The sequence below is a fragment of the Balearica regulorum genome, chromosome W (assembly GCF_011004875.1).
Source record: "Balearica regulorum gibbericeps isolate bBalReg1 chromosome W, bBalReg1.pri, whole genome shotgun sequence".
In the NCBI taxonomy this organism is placed as follows: Eukaryota; Metazoa; Chordata; class Aves; order Gruiformes; family Gruidae; genus Balearica; species Balearica regulorum.
Genome location: NC_046219.1, coordinates 21,226,898 through 21,250,470, shown reverse-complemented (window position 1 = coordinate 21,250,470; position 23,573 = coordinate 21,226,898). Strand labels below are relative to the sequence as shown.

Sequence of the window (23,573 nt, the reverse complement as noted above, 5' to 3'; positions counted from 1 at the left end):
ACAACAGCTATTTTCAGTGCGACCAGGTGGATGATCTGCTCAGCCTGGTAGCAGAGCTGAAAGAGGAAGTGGAAAGATTAAGGAGTATCGGGGAGCATGAGAGGGAGATAGATTGGTGGAGTCACACCCTACCATCCCTGAGGCCGATGGAGGCTCCACAAGAAGCAGAGGATCCCCTACCCTCTTGCCACCAAGCAGGAGGAAGAGACCTTAGAGATGGGGGGGAATGGAAACAGGTCCCTGCTGGAGGCAACAGGTGAATCCTCTCCCGGCCCCCCTCACCTTCCCAGTTACCCTTACACAACAGATATGGGGCTCTGGAACTGGAGGGCCAGGCAAATGAGAATGTAGGTGAAGGCCCATCCAGGGGGTTGCCTAGGGTGAGTCAGTCAGCCCTGCGCATTATGACTGCCTCTGTTAAGAAAAAAAGAAGGTTAATTGTCATGGGCGATTCCCTTCTGAGAGGAACAGAGGGCCCAATATGCCGACCAGACCCATCCCACAGGGAAGTCTGCTGCCTCCCTGGGGCCCGGGTTAGAGACGTTACCAGGAAACTGCCTGGTCTGGTATGGCCCTCTGATTATTACCTGCTGTTGGCTATGCAGGTTAGCAGTGATGAGGTTGCAGAGAGAAGTCCAAAAGTGATCAAAAGGGACTTCAGGGCACTGGGGCGATTGGTTGAAGGATCAGGAGCACAGGTAGTGTTTTTCTCCATCCCGTCAGTGGCAGGGAAGAATACTGAAAGGAACAGGAAAGCTCACCTGATAAACATGTGGCTCAGAGGCTGGTGCCATTGGTGGAGTTTTGGTTTTTTTGATCATTAGGAGGTTTACATAGCACCAGGCCTGCTGGTGACAGATGGAGTTCAGCTATCTCAAAAGGGGAAAAGGATTCTCGCTCGTGAGTCGGCAGGGCTCATTGAGAGGGCTTTAAACTAGGTTTGAAGGGAGAAGGGGATATAACCAGGCTCACTAGAGGGGAGCCTAGGGGTGGCATGCCAATGTTGGGGGTGAAATTGAAAGCCCAGCTCAAGTGCATCTACACCAATGCACACAGCATGGGCAACAAACAGCTATGACTTAGTCGCCATCACAGAAACATGGTGGGATGACTCTCATGACTGGAGTGCTGCAATGGATGGCTATAAGCGCTTCAGAAGGGATAGGCAAGGAAGGAGGGGCAGTGGGGTGGTTCTGTATGTTAGGGAGTGTTTCGATTGTATAGAGCTCGACGACTGTGATGATAAGGTCGAGTGCTTATGGGTAAGGATGAGGGGGAAGGCCAACAAGGCAGATATATCCTGCTGGGAGTCTGTTACAGACCATCCAACCAGGATGAAGAGGTAGACGAAGCATTCTACAAGCGGCTGGCAGAAGTCTCACAATCGCTAGCCCTTGTTCTCGTGGGGGACTTCAACTTACCAGACGTCTGCTGGAAATCCAACACAGCAGAGAGGAAACAGTCCAGGAGGTTCCTGGAGTGTGTGGAAGATAACTTCCTGACACAGCTGGTAAGTGAGCCTACCAGGGGAGGTGCCTCACTTGACCTGCTGTTTACAAACAGAGAAGGACCGGTGAGAGATGTGGTGGTCGGAGGTCGTCTTGGGCTTAGCGACCATGAAATGATAAGAGTTTTTGATTCTTGGCAAAGTAAGGAGAGGGGTCAGCAAAACCACTACCATGGACTTCCAGAGGGCAGACCTTGGCCTGCTCGGGACACTGGTTGAGAGAGTCCCTTGGGAGACAGTCCTGAAGGGCAAAGGGGTCCAGGAAGGCTGGGCATTCTTCAAGAAGGAAGTCTTAAAGGCACAGGAGCAGGCTGTCCCCATGTACTGTAAGACAAACCAGCAGGGAAGACGACTGGCCTGGCTGAACAGGGAGCTTTGGCTGGGACTCAGGAAAAAAAGGAGAGTTTACCACTCTTGGAAGAAGGGGCAGGCAACTCAAGAAGAATACAGGGATCTCGTTAGGTCACGCAGAGGGAAAATTAGAAGGGCAAAAGCCCAGCTAGAAATCAATCTGGCCACTGTTGTAAGGGATAACAAGAAATGTTTTTACAAATCCATTAACAACAAAAAGAGAGCCAAGGAGAATCTCCATCCTTTATTGGATGCTGGGGGGGGAACATTGCCACCAAGGATGGGGAAAGGGCTGAGGTACTTAATGCCTTCTTTGCCTCAGTCTTTAATAGTCAGACCAGTTGTCCCCAGGGCATTCAGCCCCCTGAGCTGGAAGACAGGGACAGGGAGCAGAACAAACCCCCCATGATCCAGGAGGAAGCAGTTAATGACCTGCTATGCCACTTGGACACTCACAAGTCTATGGGGCCGGATGGGATCCACCTGACAGTGCTGAGGGAGCTGGCAGAGGAGCTTGCCAAGCCCCTCTCCATCATTCATCAGCAGTCCTGGTTAACAGGGGAGGTCCCAGACGACTGGAGGCTTGCCAATGTGACGTCCATCTACAAGAAGGGCCCGAAAGAGGATCTGGGGAACTACAGGCCTGTCAGCCTGACCTCGGTACCAGGGAAGATTATGGAGCAGATCATCTTGAGTGTGCTCACCAGGCAGGTGCAGGACAACTAGGGGATCAGGCCCAGCCAGCATGGGTTCATGAAAGGCAGGGCCTGCTTAACGAATCTGATCTCCTTCTATGACCAGGTGACCTGCCAAGTGGATGAGGGAAAGGCTGTGGATGTTATCTACCTGGACTTTACTAAAGCCTTTGACACTCTCTCCCACAGCATTCTCCTAGAGAAGCTGGCGGCTCATAGCTTAGGTCCACTCTTCACTGGGTAACAAACTGGCTGGAAGTCCAAGCCCAGAGAGTTGTGGTGAACGAAGTTAAATCCAGTTGGCGGCCGGTCACAAGGTGGTGTTCCCCAGGGCTCAGTCTTGGGGCCAGTCTTGTTTAATATCTTTACCAATGATCTGGATGAGGGGATTGAGTGTACCCTCAGGAAGTTTGCAGACGACACCAAATTGGGCTGGAGTGTCGATCTGCTCGAGGGTAGGAAGGCTCTGCAGAGGGACCTGAACACGCTGGATCAATGGGCCGAGGCCAACTGTATGAGGTTTAACAAGGCTAAGTGCTGGGTCCTGCACGTGGGTCACAGCAACCCCATGCAATGCTACAGGCTTGGGGAAGAGTGGCTGGAAAGCTGCCCAGCGGAAAAGGACCTTGGTGTGCTGGTTGACAGCCGGCTGAACATGAGCCAGCAGTGTGCCCAGGTGGCCAAGAAGGCCAACAGCATCCTGGCTTGTATCAGGAATAGTGTGGCCAGCAGGAGTAGGGAAGTGATTGTGCCCCTGTACTCGGCTCTGGTGAGGCTGCACCTTGAATACTGTGTTCACTTTTGGGCCCCTCACTACAAGAAGGACATTGTGGTGCTGGAATGTGTCCAGAGAAGGGCAATGAAGCTGGTGAAGGGTCTGGAGCACAAGTCTTATGAGGAGTGGCTGAGGGAACTGGGGTTGTTTAGCCTGGAGAAGAGGAGGCTGAGAGGAGACTTTATTGCTCTCTACAGCTACCTGAAAGGAGGCTGTAGTGAGGTGGGTGTTGGTCTCTTTTCCCAAGTGACTAGCGAAAGGACAAGAGGAAATGGCCTCAAGTTGTGCCAGGAGAGGTTTAGATTGCATATTAGGAGAAATTTCTTCACTGAAAGAGTGGTCAGGCATTGGAACAGGCTTCCCAGAGAGGTGGTGGAGTCACCATCCCTGGAGGTGTTCCAAAAACGTGTAGACATGGCACTTTGGGACATGGTTTAGTAGGCATGGTGGTGTTGGGTTGATGGTTGGACTTGATCTTAAGAGGTCTTTTCCAACCTTAAAGATTCTATGATTCTATGAATTTGAGGATATTTGGCACGGAAATCATTGAGACTGTAAACAAGAAGTGGTAGAGTGCTGCTAAAAACATTCTCAGGGTAAGAAAACTATACTTTTCCTGTCCTTAAAAAACCCACCCCTCCCAATACCAAAAATTAAAAAAAAAAAGGGAGCGGGGGGGAAGTCCTTAATAGAAAGACGTTAACTTAAGGTGAAATGGTAATGTGGGCAAGGCACTTTAAGACTAGCTTCAGATCTGCTCTAATTCATGTCAAATTGACAAGTTTTTATGCTTTTAAGGAGGCTGTGACTGTGAATTCATTCACTTTAGTTAATGCTGCTTTTTTTTTTTTTTCTTTCTTAGGGAAACTAGGCCTCTTTCCATCTACATGATAATCTTGTGTTTCTGTCTTAATGCTCCCATGTTTTCTTCCCACTGATGCCCCTAACTATTATGTCTAAAATGGATATAACTTTTTACATTATTGTTATTCAGTTACTAGAGCAGTACAGTCAACTAGTTTCTGTGAACATGTTAGGTGCTAGGTATGGAGAAACATTACTTTTCTACAACTTCAAGCCTTTTTTTATGTTTGTATAAAACTGAACACATTTGTGATATTGTAATGGCTAGTACTATTGCAAACAAGTCAAGCTTGAATTTTTGAACAGTAAAACAAATTGGCTAAAACCTGAGGCCTGTATCTAGTGGTGTGCCCCAAGGGTCAGTGCTTGGTCTGATCCTATTCAACATATTTATCAATGACCTGGACAAGGGGACAGAGTGTACCCTCAGCAAATTTGCTGATGATACTAAGCTGGGAGGAGTGGCTGATACACCAGAAGGCTGTGCTGCCATTCAGCGAGACCTGGACAGACTAGAGAATTGGGCGGAGAGGAACCTAATGAAATTCAACAAGGGCAATTGTAGAGTCCTCCACCTAGGGAGGAATAACCCCATGCACCAGTACAGGCTAGGGATTGACCTGCTGGGAAGCAGCACTGCAGAGAAAGACCTGGGAGTCCTGGTGGACAGGAAGCTCTCCATGAGCCAGCAATGTGTCCTTGTGGCCAAGAAGGCTAATGGTATCCTGGGGTGCATTAAGAAGAATGTGGCCAGCAGATCGAGGGAGGTTATCCTCCCCCTCTACTCTGCCCTGGTGAGGCCACATCTGGAGTACTGTGTCCAGTTCTGGGGTCCCCAGTTCAAGAAAGGGAACTACTGGAGAGAGTCCAGCGGAGGGCTACAAAGATGATGAGGGGACTGGAGCATGTCTCTTATGAGGAAAGGCTGAGAGAGCTGGGTCTGTTTAGCCTGGAGAAGAGAAGACTGAGAGGGGATCTTATCAATGCTTATAAATATCTAAAGGGTGGATGTCTAGAGGAAGGGGCCAGAGTCTTCTCTGTGGTGCCCAGTGACAGGACAAGGGGCAATGGGCACAAGCTGGAACACAGGAAGTTCCATCTGAACATGAGGAAAACCTTCTTCACTTTGAGGGTGACCGAGCACTGGAACAGGTTGCCCAGAGAGGTTGTGGAGTCTCCTTCTCTGGAGATATTCAAAACCCACCTGGACACGATCCTGTGCAACCTGCTCTAGGTGATCCTTCTTTAGCAGGGGGGTTGGACTAGATGATTTCCAGAGGTCTCTTCCAACCCCTACCAATCTGTGAATCTGTAAAACCATTGTTTGTACTATCTACATATTAATAAAAAGGGAAGAGTTAGTGCAGTAGGAGAATTAGATGGAAATGTTCATCATTCCCAGCCAGCTGACAAGACTTTGAACGTTTCCTGCTTTTGGTTTCCCTAAGTGCCAAACTATTATAAAGCATTATCTCTAATTTACTGGTAGTGTTATCAAGTTCAGTTGTACAAATTGCAGATTTAACTACTCCAAAGATTCTTTTCTTACAACTGCCTTATGAGTTCCCATTGTTTCCTTTCCCTTCTGTGGTGGGTTGACTCTGGCTGGAGGCCAGGTGCCCACCAGAGTCGCTCTACCACTCCCCTCGTTCACTAGACAGGGGAGAAAAGGTATAACAAAAGGCTTGTGGATCGAGATAAGGACAGGGAGAGATCATTCTCTAATTATCGTCACGAGCAAAACAGACTGAACGTAGAGAGGGAATTCATCTAATTTATTACTAAGCAAAACAGAGTAGAGGAATGAGAAATAAAACCAAATCTTAAAACACCTCCCCCCACCCCTCCCATCTTCCTGGGCTCAACTTCACTCCTGGCTTCAACCTCCTCCCCCCTTCAGCAGCACAGGGGGATGGGGAATGGTCAGTTCATCACACGTTGTCTCTGCCACTTCTTCCTCCTCAGGGGGAGGACTCCTCTCATCGTTCCCCTGCTCCAGCATGGAGTCCTTCTCACAGGAGACAGTCCTCCACGAACTTCTCCAACGTGAGTCTCCTCCACGGGGTGCAGACCTTCACAAACTGCTCCAGCGTGGGTGTCTCCCACGGGGTGCAGACCTTCAGGAGCAGACTGCTCCAGCGTTGGTCCCCCACAGGGTCACAAGTCCTGCCAGCAAACCTGCTCTGGTGTGGGCTTCTCTCTCCACGGGTCCACAGGTCCTGCCAGGAACTTGCTCCAGCACGGGCTTCCCACAGGGTCACAGCCTCCTTCAGGTGCCTCCACCTGCTCCGGCGTGGGGTCCTCCATGGGCTGCAGGTGGAATCTCTACACCCCCTCATCCTTCCTCCATGGGCTGCTGCAGGGGGACAGCCTGCTTCACCATGGTCTTCACCACGGGCTGCAGAGGGATCTCTGCTCCGGCGCCTGGAGCACCTCCTCCCCCTCCTTCTGCACTGACCTTGGTGTCTGCAGAGTTTCTTACATCATCTGACTCCTCTCTCCAGCTGCAAAAGCTCTCTCTAACTGTTTTTTTTCTTCTTAAATATGTTATCACAGAGGCGCTGATTGGCTTGGCCTTGGCCAGCGGCGGGTCCGTCTTGGAGCCGGCTGGCATTGGCTCTATTGGACACAGGGGAAGCTTCTAGCAGCTTCTCACAGAAGCCACCCCTGTAGCCCCCTCCCACTACCAAAACCTTGCCATGCAAACCCAATACACCTTCCTTCATTTGCTGTCAGTTGCATACGTTTAATTTGAGACACTGAGATGATGTCTACTGGGTTTACACTTCAAGTTCCATTTAGGGTAAAGAAAATTGAGCTAGTTGTCTTTACTGCTCATATCTAACAGTTTCCAGAGTTTATGCTGTTTTCATTACCATGGCACTGGACCACCTCATTCCCTCAACTCTTTGTTAAGAGTGGTGGAGTCCCGTGAAACATACACAGATAAGACCTGTGGAAATAAGAGTACAATTGTTAGTCATTACTCTTGTCCTTTCATTGTTTGAATTTAAAGAAATTTTTTTTTTCCTTTTTTTTTTTGCCATTTGCTATGGGGGAAAGGTCTTGCAGTTTAGTTACAATTAACAGTGAGAGATGAAGAAGAGGAATCCTTGCCTACAGAGGGTGGTAAAAGGTCTTCTCTTCCACCCTCCCCAACTTTATTTTGCAATACAACCAGTAGTGATTTGTGTCGAACTTCAGCCTAGGGCTAATCTTCCAGTATTGGCAGCGATTGGATGATAATAAAGACTGAATTGTATTAATCTTCTGATATTTTCTCTTTTTAGAAGCAACATGTTAGATACTGACAATTTAAAACAAAAATCCCCACATTTGTATTGAAAATAGTTTTCAGGATTCTTTTGGACAGATACATAAATGATTCTCTAAGCTCTGCCTCAGCAAAGTGTGCTGTAGATGTACTAATCTGTTATTGATGGTATCTTTGTTAACAGTAATCAGGAGACTCATTTGCAAAATATGTTAGATGATAACCTAGGTTTTATATGGTCTTCTGTTGTGGATGAAACATCAAACAGAAGGGCTGGTTTGGTTCATACGTTCTCATTCAGAAGTCTTGAGGTTGTACTGAATGCAAGTGATGCTGTTGATGAGACCTGACACATATTTTGCAGCTCTGTTGGTCTTTTAATGTAGATATGCTTCAGTTAGACAAAACTGTGGCTTGATATTCATAATAGTCATCTTATGCTGGCTGGAAAGAGATCCCTTGCACATTTGGATCATACACATTCGTTATTGTAGGAGTTCTTTTGTGATCCTGGTACACAGGCCATTGTACTAATTTCTTACTGTAGTGTTCTTTTTACAGATCATCTAATTACCATGGCTGCATGTTAGCAGAGAAAGGGAAGTGTATATGCTTTGATTACCTGCATACTGGTGTATATGCTTTTGATTACCTGCATACTGGCAATATTAGATACTGTGTGGTTAAGCTCTATAAGTGTCTTGTTTCCTTAACCGCATGGATAAATAGCTGCTTCTAAAAATGTGTAACTAGGTTTAGGATAAAGTAAACAATGTTGATTATATTGCTGCATCAGCATTCTGAAGACAACAAAGTTCTGGAATTTGCTGTAACAACATATTGTGGAAAATATGATAGTAAATGAGTCTGGATAAATGTCATTACTCTTTGGTCTGGCACAGTATGGAAGTTCTTTATTATTATGCATTTACTTTGTACCAAATTATCAGGATTTCTGCTGGTTTTATGTTGCAATGGAATGTGTATTTGTACTGGTTTTGGCTAGGATAGAGTTAAATGGAGTTAAACTCTCTCAGGCTGAGAGAGTTGGGATTGTTCAGCCTGGAGAAAAGAAGGCTCTGGGGAGATCTAATTGTGGCTTACCAGTACCTGAAGGGGGCCTACAGGCAAGATGGGGAGGGACTGTTTATCAGGGAGTGTAGTGACAGGACAAGGGGTAATGGGTTTAAGCTGAAGGAGGGTAGATCTAGGTTAGATGTTAGAAAGCAATTCTTTACTGTGAGAGTGTTGAGGCACTGGAACAGGTTGCCCAGAGAGGTTGTGGATGCCCCCTCCCTGGAAGTGTTTAAGGCCGGGTTGGATGAGGCTTTGGGCAACCTGGTGTAGTGGAGGGAGTCCCTGCCCGTGGCAGGGGGTTTGGAACTGGATGATTTTTGAGGTCCCTTCCAACCCAAACCATTCTATGGTTCTATGAAATTTCTACATAGTAGCTAGTATGGGGCTATGTTTTGGATTTGTGATGAAAACAATGTTGATAACACAGGGATGTTTTAGCTATTGCTGAGCAGTGCTTATACAGTGTCAAGGCCTTTTCTGCTTCTCGCACTTCTTCACAAGAAGTTAGGAGGGGACACAGCTGCGACAGCTGACCCCAACTGACCAAAGGGATATTCCATACCATATGACGTGCTCTGCAATAAAAGCTGTGGGGAGGAAGGGGGGATATTTGGAGTCATGGTGTTTGTTTTCCCAAGTAACTGTTACACCTCATTTGCTTGCGTGCACAGGTTTTGCTTTACCTATTAATCTGTCTTCAGCTCAGCACACGAGTTTTCTCACTTTTACCCTTCTGATTCTCTTCCCCTTCCCACTGTGGGGGAGTGAGTGAGCGGTTGTGTGTGGCTTAGCTGCCAGTTAACCATGACAGTATTCTTAAGAATAATTAACCAGAAAAATGAAGAGTGGGAAGCAACTGCCTTTGTAATTCCTCTCCAAATAAGGGTTATAGCTGTTAAATGAGTCAACACTGTTAAACTGATATTTTCCCATATGGATTTTCTAACTTATAATTGGGAATATAGGATGCAAGAAGTAGAATTTATCCTTTTGTTCTAAGTATGGATAAGAATTCATATGGAATATTGTGGCCAGTTTTGAACCCTAGACTTACAGAAAGATATGGTTGGATTTGAAAATACAGAGAGTGATGGGAATGATTAGATTAGAAAACACAACCCTCAAGGAGAGACCGCAACCTTTTATTCTGAGGAGAACAACAATCTGTTTGTGATGTGCATGGTGGACAGGACAAGAAAGAATAGGATAGTGAAGCACTGAAATAGATTTCTTAGAAGAAAGCTATGGAGTCTCTATCACCGGGGACCTCTGAGAACAGGATGGATAAACATTTCTGTATCGGGTTTGCGTGGCAAGGTTTTGGTAGCAGGGGAGGGGCTGCAGGGGTGGCTTCTGTGAGAAGATGCCAGAAGCTTCCCCCATGTCTGATAGAGCCAGTGCCAGACAGCTCCCAGACAGACCCGCCGCTGGCCAAAGCTGAGCCAATCACTGATGGTGGTAGCACCTCTGTGATAACATATTTAAGGAGGGGTTAAAAACTGCTGCACAACAGCAGCGGGAAGAGAGAGGAGTGAGAACATGTGAGAGAAACAACTCTGCAGACACCAAGGTCACTGAAGAAGGAGAGGGAGGAGGTGCACTAGGGGCTGGAGCAGAGATTCCCCTGCAGCCCGTGGAGAAGACCATTCACAGGTTGTCCCCCTGCAACCCATGGAGGTCCACAGCAGAGCACATATCCATCTGCAGCCCATGGAGGACCCCATGTCAGAGCAGGTGGATGTGCCTGAAGGAAGCTGTGACCCTGTGGAGAGCCCACGCTGGAGCAGGTTTGCTGGCAGGACCTGTGTCCCTGCAGGGGACCCACGCTGGAGCAGTCTGTTCCTGAAGGACTGCACCCTGTGGAAAAGGCCCATGCTGGAGGAGTTCATGAAGAGCTGCAGCCCCAAAGAAGGATCCACATTGGAAAAATTCATGGAGGACTGTATCCTGTGGGTGGGACCCCATGCTAGAGCAGGGGAAGAGCATAAGGAGGAAGGAGGAGCAGAGACAATGTGTGATGAACTGACCGCAACCCCCATTCCCCATGCCCCTGTGCTGGTCAGGGAAGGAGGTAGAGAATTTGGGAATGAAGTTGAGCCTGGGAAGAAGGGAGGGGTGGGGGAAAGTGTTTTAAGTTTTTTTCCTATTTCTCATTATCCTACTCTGATTTGATTGGTAATAAATTAAATTAATTTTCCCCAAGTCCAGTCTGTTTTGCCCCCATGGTAATTGCTGAGTGATCTCCCTGTCCTTATCTTGACCCATGAACCTTTCATCATATTTTTTCTCTTCCCCTTTCCATTTGAGGAGAGGAAGTGATAGAGTGGCTTGGTGGGTACCTGGTGGCTAGCCAAGGTCAACCCACCACAATGTTTGAATGATTTAGTTAAGTAATCCACTTCAGGCAGGAACTTCCTAGAATGTTTGCAAGTCTAAATATTACCAGTATAAAGGTTGACTTAAAAGATGTTTCTCTAAGAACTGGAACCAACTCTGTGTGAGCAGACTTCTAACTGCTACCTGCTACCCAGGCACAGACATTTCTTACCGCTGTTGTGTCTCAGGCTCATTGATGTGCTTTAACCCGATAGGCAGCTAAACACCACACAGCCCTTTGCTCTCACACACACACCCCCCAGTGGGATGGGGGAGAGAATTGAGGAAAAAATAAGTAAAACTCGTGGTTAGAAATAAAGACAGTTTAATAGGACAGCAAAGGCAGAGAAAATAATAATAATAATAATAGAATATACAAAACAGGTGATGCACAATACAATTTCTCACCACCTGCTGACAGATGCCCAGCCTGTCCCCAAGCAGTGATCCCTCGCCTGGCCAACTCCCCCCAGTTATATGCTGAGCATGACGTCATATGGTACGGACTATCCCTTTGGCCAGTTTGGGTCAGCTGTCCTGGCTGTGTCCCCTCCCAGCTTCTTGTGCATCTCCAGTCTTCTCACTGTCAGGGCATGAGAATCTGAAAAGTCCTTGTCTTAGCGTTAGCACTACTTAGCAACAACTAAAACATTAGCGTGTTATCAACATTATTCTCATACTAAATTCAAAATACAGCACTATACTAGCTACTAAGAAGAAAATTAACTCTATCCCAGTCAAAACCAGGACACTCATTTTTTGGGGATCTGTTTTAGTTCTTCCTATACTATAAACCTTTTCAATTAGAGATTCGCCTTCAGAGTATAATACAATGGGGTTTTCCCTTTTTTTTTTTTTTGTTTTTTTAGCCCTGCCTCTTATAAAATATAATTATTTAATAATAAGTCATTGCAAGATTAGCATTTGGGGTTTCTGTATGAGAGTTCACCAAGATGTTTAGAATAGGATTCTTTTAAAAATCAAGTTGACCATACTACTTAAAAAATGTTAAATATTGTGAACTTCTGGAGGGTTTCCTAACTGCCTAAGATCCTTTCAGAAACATTTAGTCTACTGACTAGTCATGTTGAATAAATTGATTTGGTTTTCTTATATTTGCCTTTTTACATTTTGTGAACTAATTGCTTTTTCTGTGAGAGTACTTTTCTATAGAATAATCAATCTCAGAAGTCAGTGAAAACATAATGTGGTTGTTACTGGTTAAGAAGGCAGGAAGAAATACAATTGCTTTTCCAGGTTCAGTCATTTTAATGAAGGTATGATTTCACAGTCAGCTGAAATATGTGGCTATTCACCATGCCCTGGGCTGGAAGCACATTTCATGTAGCTATTATGAGCTGGATGAGAGAGTAGAGCCACCTAAGAAATAATTTTTGACTGTATGGAAAGGATTGCTAGTTTTGGCACATAAAAGGTAGCAGTAATATGTCCAAGGAGAAAGCATACTGCTCCTTTCAGTGCCTGCACAAATGTGGACTGAATTAACATAACATGTTGTTGCATTCTCAGCATGTCAGCAACAGATGGTTTCAATGGCATGTGTATTTATTGTGTTGTGGGTACATACTTGACTGAATGACAGTATAGTCTTTAAGTGGAAGCCAATTTTTGTTATTGTCAGCTATATACTTAGTGATCTAGATATGAAACAGTTGACTTTAATTGTACAGAAAAAGAATGACTTCATTTCCCATCTTCCTTTGGATAAAAAGAAAGTTAAGATAACTTAGTGAAGTGTTTCTAGGTTGTATAAAGCAAAACATGTCATGCAAGTGGATTAATATAATAAATGTGAGCAAAATAGTTCTTCCTTAAATTATTAAAAATTAATAGTTCAGTATTCAATTACATAACTATATAATATTAACTTCTGTTTAGTTCAAGGAAGAAATCTCTAAGCATTTCAAGTCTCACACTGATCAGCTTGTTTTGATATTTGCTGGAAAAATTTTAAAAGATCAAGATACTTTGATTCAGCATGGGATTCACGATGGACTCACTGTTCACCTGGTCATCAAAACGCAAAACAGGTAACTTGACTGATGAGTAATCTTCTTTTTACCTATAAGCAGTAAAAATATTCTTAGTTCCTAGTGTGATATATCTTTTTATTGAGTTTGACTAAAATGCATTCAAAAGCAGTACAAATACACCGGCTATTGAACAAGAGAAGCAACCCAAATTATGTAAAGTTCTGTCCCTAGATATCATACATACACCTTTTGAAAGTTAATGTTATCTTCTAAACTGAGCCATTTCTATTAAATCACTTGAATTAGCTCCTTAGTTACAGTTAGTGCAGAATAACAGTCTGAAGACAATCTGAACAGTCCTTGATCTGTTTCACTGCATGGTAGCACTCGTGCTTATGCCCCTGCAGTAGACAGGTGTGGTGAGCATAGAAATTGGGCAAACAGCCTTTAGTGCTTGTGCTAGTTTATGATGGCATTAACTTTATGTGACTACATTGTTACCATGCTCTTACAATCTTAAAGAATATTGAAATTCTGATATTAGTCTTGTGATGAAATAAGACTTTAACTTAATTTGATATTCAGTGGGGCATCCTACTAAAGGTGTGGTATGGAATAGATCTTGCTAGCCTTGTCTTCTTTAAGCCCTGGACATGGAATTAGTACTATTTGAGGGGGTAGGAGTACATCAGGATCCCTAAAGCAAGGTTAAGGACTGAGGAAGCAATTAATTGACCGGCATCCCAGGAATAGGATGAAAAGGTGGTAACTGTTGCAGTTGATGTCTGAGAATCACAGACTGGTTGAGGTTGGAAGGAATCACTGGAGGTCATCTGGTCCAACATCCCTGCTCAAGCAGGGCCACCTAGAGCCAGTTGTCCGGGACCATGTCCAGACGGCTTTTGAACATCTCTAAGGAGAGAGACTCTACAACCTCCCTGGGCAACCTGTCCCAGTGCTCAGTCACCCTCACAGTAAAAAAGTCTTTCCTTATGATCAGACAAGAACCTCCTGTGTTTCAATTTGTGCCAGTTGCCTCTGGTCCTGTCACTGGGCACCACTGACAAGAGCCTGGCTCCATCTTCTTTGCACCCTCCCTTCAGGTATTTATATACATTGATTATATTCCTGCCCCTGCCAAGCCTTCTCTTCTCTAGGCTAAACAGTCCTAGGTCTCTCAGCCTTTCCTCATAGGAGAGACGCTCCGGTCCTTTCATCATCTTTGTGGCCCTTCTTTGGACTCCCTCTAGTATGTCGCTGTCTCTCTTGTACTGGGGAGCCCAAACTGGACACAGGACTCCAGGTGTGGCATCACCAGTGCTGAGTAGAGGGGAAGGATCACCTTCCTCGACCTGCTGGCAACACTCCTCCTAATACAGCCCAGGATGCCATTAGCCGCCTTTGCTGCAAGGGCACATTGGTGGCTCATGTTCAACCTGGTGTCCACCAGGACCTCTCAGGGCCTTTTCTGCCAAGCTACTTTCCAGGTGGGTGGTCCCCATCCTATATTGGTGCCTGGGGTTCTTCCTTCACAGGTGCAGGACTTTGCACCACTTCCCCTTGTTGAAGTTCATGAGGTATCCGTCAGCCCATTTCTGCAGCCTGTTGAGTTCCCTCTGGATGGCAGCACAGCCATCTGGCATATCAGCTACTCCTCCCAGTTCTGAGTCATCAGCGAGCTTGCTGAGGGTACACTCTGACCTATCATCCAGATCATTAATGAAGATGTTAAACAGGATTGGACCCAGTATTGACCCCTGGGGTACACTGCTATTTACTAGACTCCAACTAGACTTTGTTCCACTGATCACCACCCTCTGGATCTGGCCACTTAGCCAGTTTTCCATTCTCCTCATCCAGCCCCTACATCATCAGGTTCTCTATGAGGATGCTATGGGAGACACTGTCGAAAGTCTTCCTGAAGTCCAGGTAGACAATATCCACTGCTCTCCTCTCATCTACAGGGCCAGTCATTTCATCACAGAAGGTTATCAAGTTGGTCAAGCATGACTTCTCCTTGGTGAATCCATGCTGACTATTCCTGATGGAATTCTTCTCCTTCCTCTGCCTGGAAATGGTTTCCAGGATTAATTGATTCATCACCTTCCCAGGGACTGAGGTGAGGCTGACCAGCTTGTCGTTCCTCCTTCTTGCCCTCCTTGAAGATAGGAGTGACATTTCATTTCTTCCAGTCCTTGGGCACTTCTCCCAGTCACCACGATGGATCAAAGTTTATCAAGAGTGGTTTTGCAGTAACACCTGCCGGCTCCCTCAGCACTCATGGGTGCATCCCATCAGGGACTATGGACTTATGTGTGTCCAATTTGCTTAAGTATTCCCTGACCTGATCCTGTTCCACCAAGGGTACATCTTCCTTGCTCCAGCCTTTCCCCCGGTATCAGGGGCCTGATATTCCTGAAAGCCAGTCTTGCTAGTAAAGACTGAGGCAAAGGCAGCATTCTGTACCTCTGCCTTTTCCATGTCCTGTGTAACCAGGTCCCCTGTCTCATTAAGCAGTGGTCCCACATTTTCCCTAGTTGTCTTTTTGTCTGCTATGTACTTATAGAAGCCCTTCTTGTTATCTTTGACATTCCTTGCCAAATTCAATTCCATTTGGCCTTTGTCTTTCCTAACTGTTTAAGAAAGAGAGACTTGGACAATGTCTTTGTATTCCTCCCAAGTTACCCGCCCTTTCTTCCACCATCTGTATGCTTCCTGTTTGAGTTTGGCCAGGAAGACATCTAGAGATAATAGTTTATTTTTAAATTATTTTAAGAAATAATAAAAATGTAAATTAAGATTCTCAAGTATACTGTTCCTGTATTAAACATCATTATTACATTATATTAAATCATAGAATTATAGAATCATAGAATGGTTTGGGTTGGAAGGGACCTCAGACATCATCTAGTTCCAACCCCCCTGCCATGGGCAGGGACACCCTCCACTAGACCAGGTTGCCCAAAGCCTCATCCAACCTGGCCTTGAACACTTCCAGGGATGGGGCCTCCCTCCACAACCTCTCTGGGCAACCCGTTCCAGTGCCTCACCACCCTCACAGCAAAGAATTTCTTCCTAACATCTAATCTAAATCCACCCTCCTTCAGCTTAAACCCATTACCCCTTGTCCTGTCACTACACTCCCTGATAAACAGTCCCTCTCCATCTTTCCTGTAGGCCCCCTTCAGGTACTGGTAAGCTGCAGTTAGGTGTCCCTGGAGCCTTCTCTTCTCCAGGCTGAACAATCCCAACTCTCTCAGCCTGTTCTCATAGGAGAGGTGCTCCATCCCTCCAATCGGCTTTTGTACTGGGTCTGGCTCAGATGGAGTTTTACTTTCTTCACAGCAGCCTGTATGGTATGGTGTTTTGGATTTTTGACCTAACAGTGTTGATAATGCACTGATGTTTTAACTATTGCTGAACAGTGCTTGCGCAGCATCAAGCCCTTTTCTCTTTCTCACTCTGTGCCTGCTTCCCCCCCCCCCAGCAAGTAGGCTAGAGTTGGGAAGGGGACACATCTAGGACAGTTGAACCAAGCTGACCAAAGATATTGCATACCATATAATGTTATGCTAAGCATTAAAACTGGGTAGGGGGGATGGGACTTTTCCAAAGTAGCTGTTGTTCAGGGATTGGCTGAACATTGGACTGCTAGTGGGAGGTGGTAAGCGATTGCCTTCGCATCACTTTTCTGTTGGTGGGTTTTTGGGTGTTTTTTTTTTGGACCATACCCTGTTCAACTTGTAAATTTTTTAACTTGTTTTTCATAGATCACAAGACCATTCAGGTCAACAAACACACACCACTGGCAGTATTGCTACCACATCAATATCAAGCAGTAATACCTCAGCACCAACTTCAACAAATAGCAACTCTTTTGGCTTGGGTAAGAATATTTCTTAGGTAACATGGTGATTATTTTGGGTATCTTGGTTTTAGGTAAGTATCCCTGGAGCTTTATTCTAATGTAAACAGGACTTAAAAAAATTATAAAATTACTGATTACAAAAATCTGTGGTATTGGTTATAATAAGTTTCTGATCAGTAAGTTATCAGAGGTAAGTTGTTTCCTTAATTTTTATGTACAAAGTTACTCCTATCCTACAAACCAGTATTTCTCAGGTTCTGAATCTGATTGCATTATCAGTCTTCTCTTTCAGGAATAGAGACAGAAGTCTATTGATTTAAAAATATTATCTCTTTCCATAGTTACTTGGTTTTGTTATTCATGCTCTCTCATTGCTTTCTTTTAAAAAAACAAAACAAAAAAACCCAGAAAAACTATGTTAAGCAATTGCTTTATTAGTTGTAAACAGTTCTCCAGACTGACTAGTACCTTCTAAAAATACTAAACTTTTGTGTTTGCTGAACTCTGCAAAGGAGGAGAATTTAAAGCATTATTAGTTCTTATTGCATCAGCAAAAAGAAGAGCTCTACTTTTTATTTAGAATAGGGAGTATGCATCGTATTAAGAGATTCCTCGTGGCGGTGTTCTGTCTATAAATGATTATTAAAAATGTATTGGAAAGTGTTGGGGATTAACCTGAGGCCCAAAAACTCAAACATCCCTTGTACCTCAGTTATCCTAAAGTAGAAGAAAAGCTGTTAGAATGGTAACAAGTTATATTTCAGATGTGGTTTGGATTTCTAGGTGTCTTGTTATGTAAAGAGCAAACTCTTAGTGAGTAACTCCTTAACAGCCTTGCAAAGATAAAATTTCCATTGAGTTTCATTATTTTGAAGTGTATGTTATGTTTATGTATTTTGTACTTAGAAAGAACCTGGATGTGTTAGAAATATACTAGAAGCTGAAAGTTTAATTTTTATTTTTTTTCTTTACTCTTAAAGGTGGCCTTGGAGGTTTGGCAGGTCTGAGTAGCCTGGGTTTAAATGCATCAAACTTTTCAGAGTTACAAAGTCAGATGCAACGACAACTTATGTCCAACCCAGAAATGATGGTTCAGATAATGGAAAATCCATTTGTTCAGAGTATGCTTTCAAATCCTGACCTGATGAGGCAGTTAATTATGGCTAACCCTCAAATGCAGCAACTGATACAGAGAAATCCAGAAATCAGTCATATGCTGAATAATCCAGATATAATGAGACAGGTATGTAGAAAGATCTCTAAGTTCATGACCTTTGATTGTACTGTAACTATGAACAAAAGAGCAAGAATTGAACATGTTTAGATGAGTGCTGAAATAATGTTGAGGAATTTAGGCTTATTAGACAATCTGTAAAAGGTCACTATAGGAAACTGATATTTTTATTTCTAGTTGCTGGTGTCTGAAATAAGCTGATAATTTAAAAAAAAAGCAGCATAGTTTTGAAATATGCTGAAGACTGTATAATCATATCTTCCGAGTTTATAGTTGGATGCCACTTGAAATCTTCTGTTGTCTAGTCAACAGTGTTTACTATAAAGTAATAATTCTCCAAAATACTGCTTATTTCCAGTTTATGTAACTGTGGGTACTTCTGATTGCTTCTAAAGTTATGTGTTATGTAAGGTATGCCTTATGTGGCAGAGGGCATCAAGAAAGAAATGGAGGCTTTGGAAAATTAAGGTATTTATTTTTCAAGTTCATGTTATAAGCTGCATGCTGTACTGATGTTAGAAATGGTAGAAATATATTGTGTTGAGAAGAGACAAGAAAGAACAGGATGGTACATTCAAGGATTTTTTTCTTCTGTTTAGTCAATGCTTTCTGACTCAGCCAGCATACTGATAGTTGTGGCATAACGTTGGCTAAATATCAAGTTCTACTGACTCCCCTCCCATTAAGTTGACATCTTGATTTGGCTTTAATCCTAATTTCAAATGGAGTTAGACATTAGTAACTGAGATACTGTTAAATGCTGATGTTTTCACCTTAGAATGGATATTTTTTATTAATACAAATTAAGTGTTCTACTTCATTAGACACTAGAACTTGCTAGAAACCCAGCAATGATGCAGGAAATGATGCGAAACCAAGACCGAGCCTTGAGCAACCTTGAAAGTATACCAGGTGGCTACAATGCCTTGCGACGTATGTACACAGATATTCAGGAGCCGATGTTGAATGCAGCACAGGAACAGGTGAGAAATGATTATAGGGGCCACTGAAAGTAAATGTGGGGTTTTTTTGGGGGGGGAGGTGTGTTGGTGAAGTTTTTTCTTTGTTTGGGTTTTTTTTTTTTTTTTTTTTTCAAAAATGAAAGAAGATAAATAATGTTAACTTTTCAAATGTGTACTTGACAAAACTTAATTTCTTGAAGCTTGAAGTCAATGTGTGGCTTGTTCCTATGCTCTTTAAACTTGAAGGAATAAAGATTGTTTTGTGAGTTTGATAAGATATTTTAATGTTAATAAATTTTTGTTATATATGTTCTAAATGTATTTATTTTTAATTCTTGGACTTATAAAATTCCTGAGGTCCAGGAAAAGTTAAGAGTGTGTTTAGTAACTTGGAACCTAAAGTGAGAAGAAAAAAGGCTTTGAAATTTTTCTAAGTTGGAAACCACTATGCAAGATATAATCTTACTGTGATCAAAGTATTAGTGTTAGTAGCAGATGCTGTGTTTGAAACGAGGTGTGATTAACTTATCTTTTTTGTTGTTGTTATTGGAGATATCTCTTTCAACATTGGTATCTTTTCAGAATATTTACAATGGCTTATTTTAGGATGGTGATTATAATTGATTAAGAGCTATCAACATTTATCTTGATGTGTAATTTTGGAAAGGTAACTTGCTATTTCTAGCAGACTTAAAAATAGTTGACTAATAGATGATATGTGTTTCTTTCTCCTTTTGTAGTTTGGAGGTAACCCATTTGCTTCCTTAGTAAGCAATGCATCATCAGGAGGGGACAGTCAGCCATCTCGTACAGAAAATAGAGATCCTTTACCAAATCCCTGGGCTCCTCAGTCCAGCTCTCAGAGTTCCACAAGTACCAGCACCAGTGGTGAGACCAGTGGCAGTAATAATGTCAGAAATAGCACTTCTGCCAGTATGGGACAGAGCTCAACTATACCAAATTTGGGACCTGGACTAGGAGGTGTGTCTGTTATTGCAATTGTATATATTTGCAAATATTCAGGAGTTTGCTGAAATGATTCTGTTATTAGAAAGATGTTTTGATTCAAAGTTTGTATTGCTGTTTATTTCCATAAAACATTTGACTAGTATCAAAGTCCTCTGTAGAAAAACAAACATGAAAAGTAAACCAAGAGTACTAACAATACTTGTGTACTGCCTTAAAATAACAAAAGTAGGGAATCTGTAGATGAATTATAGTATTTTTTTCCATTTGGAGACAAACAGGAAAACAGCTAATAATGTAGATACTTAGTGGGACTGCTTGTTGGATATGACCTCTGGCTTAAGTGGTTTCTGGGGCAGATGCATCTGTGTAAGCAGAACCATGTTAAGATGTATTTAGGGGGTTGCTAAAGCTCATTTAAAAAAAAAGAAGCCAAAAAAAAAGCCACACAGTTGTATCTGATTATATCTGAGTTCTAGGCAGTCTAATTAATTTGATTATAGTAAAGATTTTTACTAAAGTGACTTTTTACCTTTTTTTTTTTTTTTGTTAAAGTTGGTATGTTCAACACGCCAGGAATGCAGAGCTTGTTACAGCAGATAACAGAAAATCCACAACTTATGCAAAATATGTTGTCTGCACCCTATATGAGAAGCATGATGCAGGCATTGAGCCAGAATCCTGATCTTGCAGTACAGGTAAATGCTTTTGGTGTAGTAATGTGTTGTGTGCAGTGAAGTGAAAAAAAGGAATTGAATTTATGATACCGTTTTGTTTTCACTACAGAGTAATTGTGCTAACTTCTCAACAATAACTTGTCTGTTGTGAATGGTCCAGTTTTTAATGCCTGACTTACTGAAATTATTACCTAGTTACCTTTAGCAATCTGTTATAGTAAGTTTCTTCAATTTGTAGTTGGACCATCATGTCAGGCATTCTCTTGTAACAATTTGTAAGTTTGTATATGTTTCATACAGCCCTAAACTTTTGTGACCTAGCATAAGAACCAGTTAGACAAAACAAATGCTTTGATTATAAATTAAGGTAGATTTGCTAGTAAATAAATACCCACCCTAGCTTGGGAGGACAGAAGTGGAGGGGAAGGAGTTGGTGTCATATCTAGCTGTTATTCTGGTTTTAATTTCTCATCTGTGATCCTTGCTCACAGTAAAAGTGCTAATACTTACTGCTGTTAATAATTATCCTGAGGTTAACATAGACTATTATCTTGTTCTCTGATCCATACATGGTAAATAGTTGTCTTAAAATCCACTCTAGTATTTACTTTTTGATCTACTAGATCTATGATGTTAAATATTTTTGTCCCATAGATGATGTTGAATAATCCCTTATTTGCTGGGAATCCTCAACTTCAGGAGCAAATGAGACAACAGCTTCCTACTTTTCTTCAACAAGTGAGATGAGATATACTAAGTGTTGTTAATAAATGTCTGAAATTGTGAGCAGTTTTTGCAATAAACTGGTGCCTTTCCTTGATTTCACTTAAAGCTAGATTCTGTTATGTGTATTCTCATTAGCTTTAGACACTGAGTTGAATTGTCCCTTGATAATTAAATGCTTGATTTATCTCTCCATCACTTTCAAAAGGTAAATCTGTCTTTTAGTGGATGTTTTTGTCTGTTGTTTGTTGTTGTGTCTTTGCTTAGAAGAAATTACTTGCTCTTACTGCGCACCAGCCAGAGAAAACCTGTTTCCTACGTGATTTATTTGCAGACTAAAGAAAAAAAGATTATTACTTTTCCTGCTACTAAGATACGCTTTTATGATACTTTTCTCATACCTCCTCCACCCTGCCCTGATTATTTGGGGTAAAGAGACCTTACAGCATGCCTTGAAAGCTAATTCAAAAGAAGTGGAGCGGGTTCTGAAAATACTTGTCTGTAAAGATTGCCTTACCAACAGCTTTTCCCTCTTACACCATTGTGGTTGCAGCCCTGGTATTTGCTTTATCTTAACTTTCACAGTTTATACTAGGACTGTGTCCTTTAAATAGGACTAAGCAAAATTTTTTAGGAATTAAAAATTTAATCCACTGCATGAGTTCCATCATTAGGCAGTCCTTGCAAATCAAAGTAAATGTGTGTTGCCAGGATCTCATTGCATGTAGGCAGTGTTATGAGTAAAATAAATAACAACGTGAATTTCATGCCATTGATTGCCCGATGCTCCAATCTATCTAGATCCCTCTGCAAGGCCCTCAAGAGAGTCACCAACACCTTTCAGTTTAGTATCATCAGCAAACTTGCTAATGGTGAATTCAACTCCTGCATCCAGATCATTGATAAAAATTATTGAACAGAACTGGCCCGAGAACTGAGCCCTGAGGAACACTACTAAGTGACTGGCCACCAGCCAGATGTAATCCCATTCACTACAACCCTTTGAGCTCTGGCATTCATCCATTTCTTCACCCAGTGCAGTGTGTACCTGCTCATCCCACAGTTGGACAACTTGTCCAGAAGGATGTTGTGAGGCACAGTATCAAAAGCCTTCCTAAAACTACATCCATCACTTTCCCTTCATCTACTAAGTGAGTGACGTTATTCCAGAAGGATATCAAATTAGTTAGACAGGACTTTCCCTTTGTGAACCCATTTTGACTGTGCCTGATGATTGCATTGTCCTTTAAATGTCTTTCAATAGCACCCAGTATGATCTTCTCCATAATTTTCCAGGTACTGAGGTTAGACTAACAGGTCTGTAGTTTCTGGGGTCTTCCCTCATGCCCTTCTTGTAAATTGGAGTAATATTGGCTAGCTTCCAGTCAGCGGGGACCCCCCCAGACTCCCAAGACCTTTGGTAGATGATTGAGGGGATTCCTGCCGTAACATCTGCTAGCTCCTTCAGTACTCTGGGAAGAATCCCATCAGGCCCCATGGACTTGTGTACATTCGGCTGATACAACTGGTTCCTTACAATTTCAGTGTCCGCAAATGGAAAGTGACTGTTAGCGCAGTCGTGGTCCTCCAACTCAGAGGACGGGGCAGCCCAAGGTCTATTATTAATATTAAAAGACTTGAGGCAAAAAAAGCATTGAATGCCTCTGCTTTTTTTTTATCCATATTTGTCAGGTGACCATCTTCAACAAGTATTGGTCCAATGTTTTCCTTAGACCTCCTTTGTGGTTAAGCGGGCGTGTTGCCATAAATTAGCCCTTGGCTATTATGTTTTTATCTGTCTCCCCTGAACCCACTTTGAGCCGGATGCAGCCATCACGACCAGATGCAGCCATCACGCCTGCCACTAGTAGTTATCACTTGGGCAGGGTTATGGGAAATAAAGGTCAGGTTGGGGCGGGGAGCACACCGTCACATTGACACAATGGGATTGCCTGTGCCTGTGGTTTTAAAAGGTGGTTCTTAAAAACTGACTAGTGCTCATGGACCCCTAAGCCCTCAAAGGCAGATTCATGGGGGATGCTGCTAAGTAGCTCCCTGAGTAGCTTTAAAGTTTGCTCTCTTGAAATCCAGGGTAGCAGCAGCTCTGCTGTCCTTTTTTTCTCATTACACAAAAAATTTTAAGCTTGACCATTTCGTGATCACTGTGGCCAAGACAGCCATGTACCGTCACATCTCCCACGAGTCCTTCTCTATTCACAAACAACAGGTC

At 43.2% G+C, this 23,573-nt stretch overlaps 1 protein-coding gene and 1 long non-coding RNA gene across 4 annotated transcripts in view; one reads left to right on the top strand and one right to left on the bottom strand.

The window, feature by feature from the left end:
* LOC142599253 (uncharacterized) overlaps window positions 1–23,573 on the bottom strand; it is a 256,694-nt gene that overhangs the window by 148,370 nt on the left and 84,751 nt on the right. The window lies entirely within an intron of this gene.
* Window positions 1–23,573, top strand: part of LOC142599173 (ubiquilin-1-like) — a 41,330-nt gene that overhangs the window by 9,520 nt on the left and 8,237 nt on the right. For all 3 annotated transcript variants that reach the window (XM_075738991.1, XM_075738989.1, XM_075738990.1), the window contains exons 2-8: window positions 12,819–12,970; window positions 16,684–16,799; window positions 17,762–18,024; window positions 18,840–18,998; window positions 19,718–19,958; window positions 20,499–20,641; window positions 21,275–21,358. In XM_075738991.1, coding sequence (XP_075595106.1) covers window positions 12,819–12,970; window positions 16,684–16,799; window positions 17,762–18,024; window positions 18,840–18,998; window positions 19,718–19,958; window positions 20,499–20,641; window positions 21,275–21,358 — 1,158 coding nt within the window. The remainder of the gene's footprint in view (window positions 1–12,818; window positions 12,971–16,683; window positions 16,800–17,761; window positions 18,025–18,839; window positions 18,999–19,717; window positions 19,959–20,498; window positions 20,642–21,274; window positions 21,359–23,573) is intronic.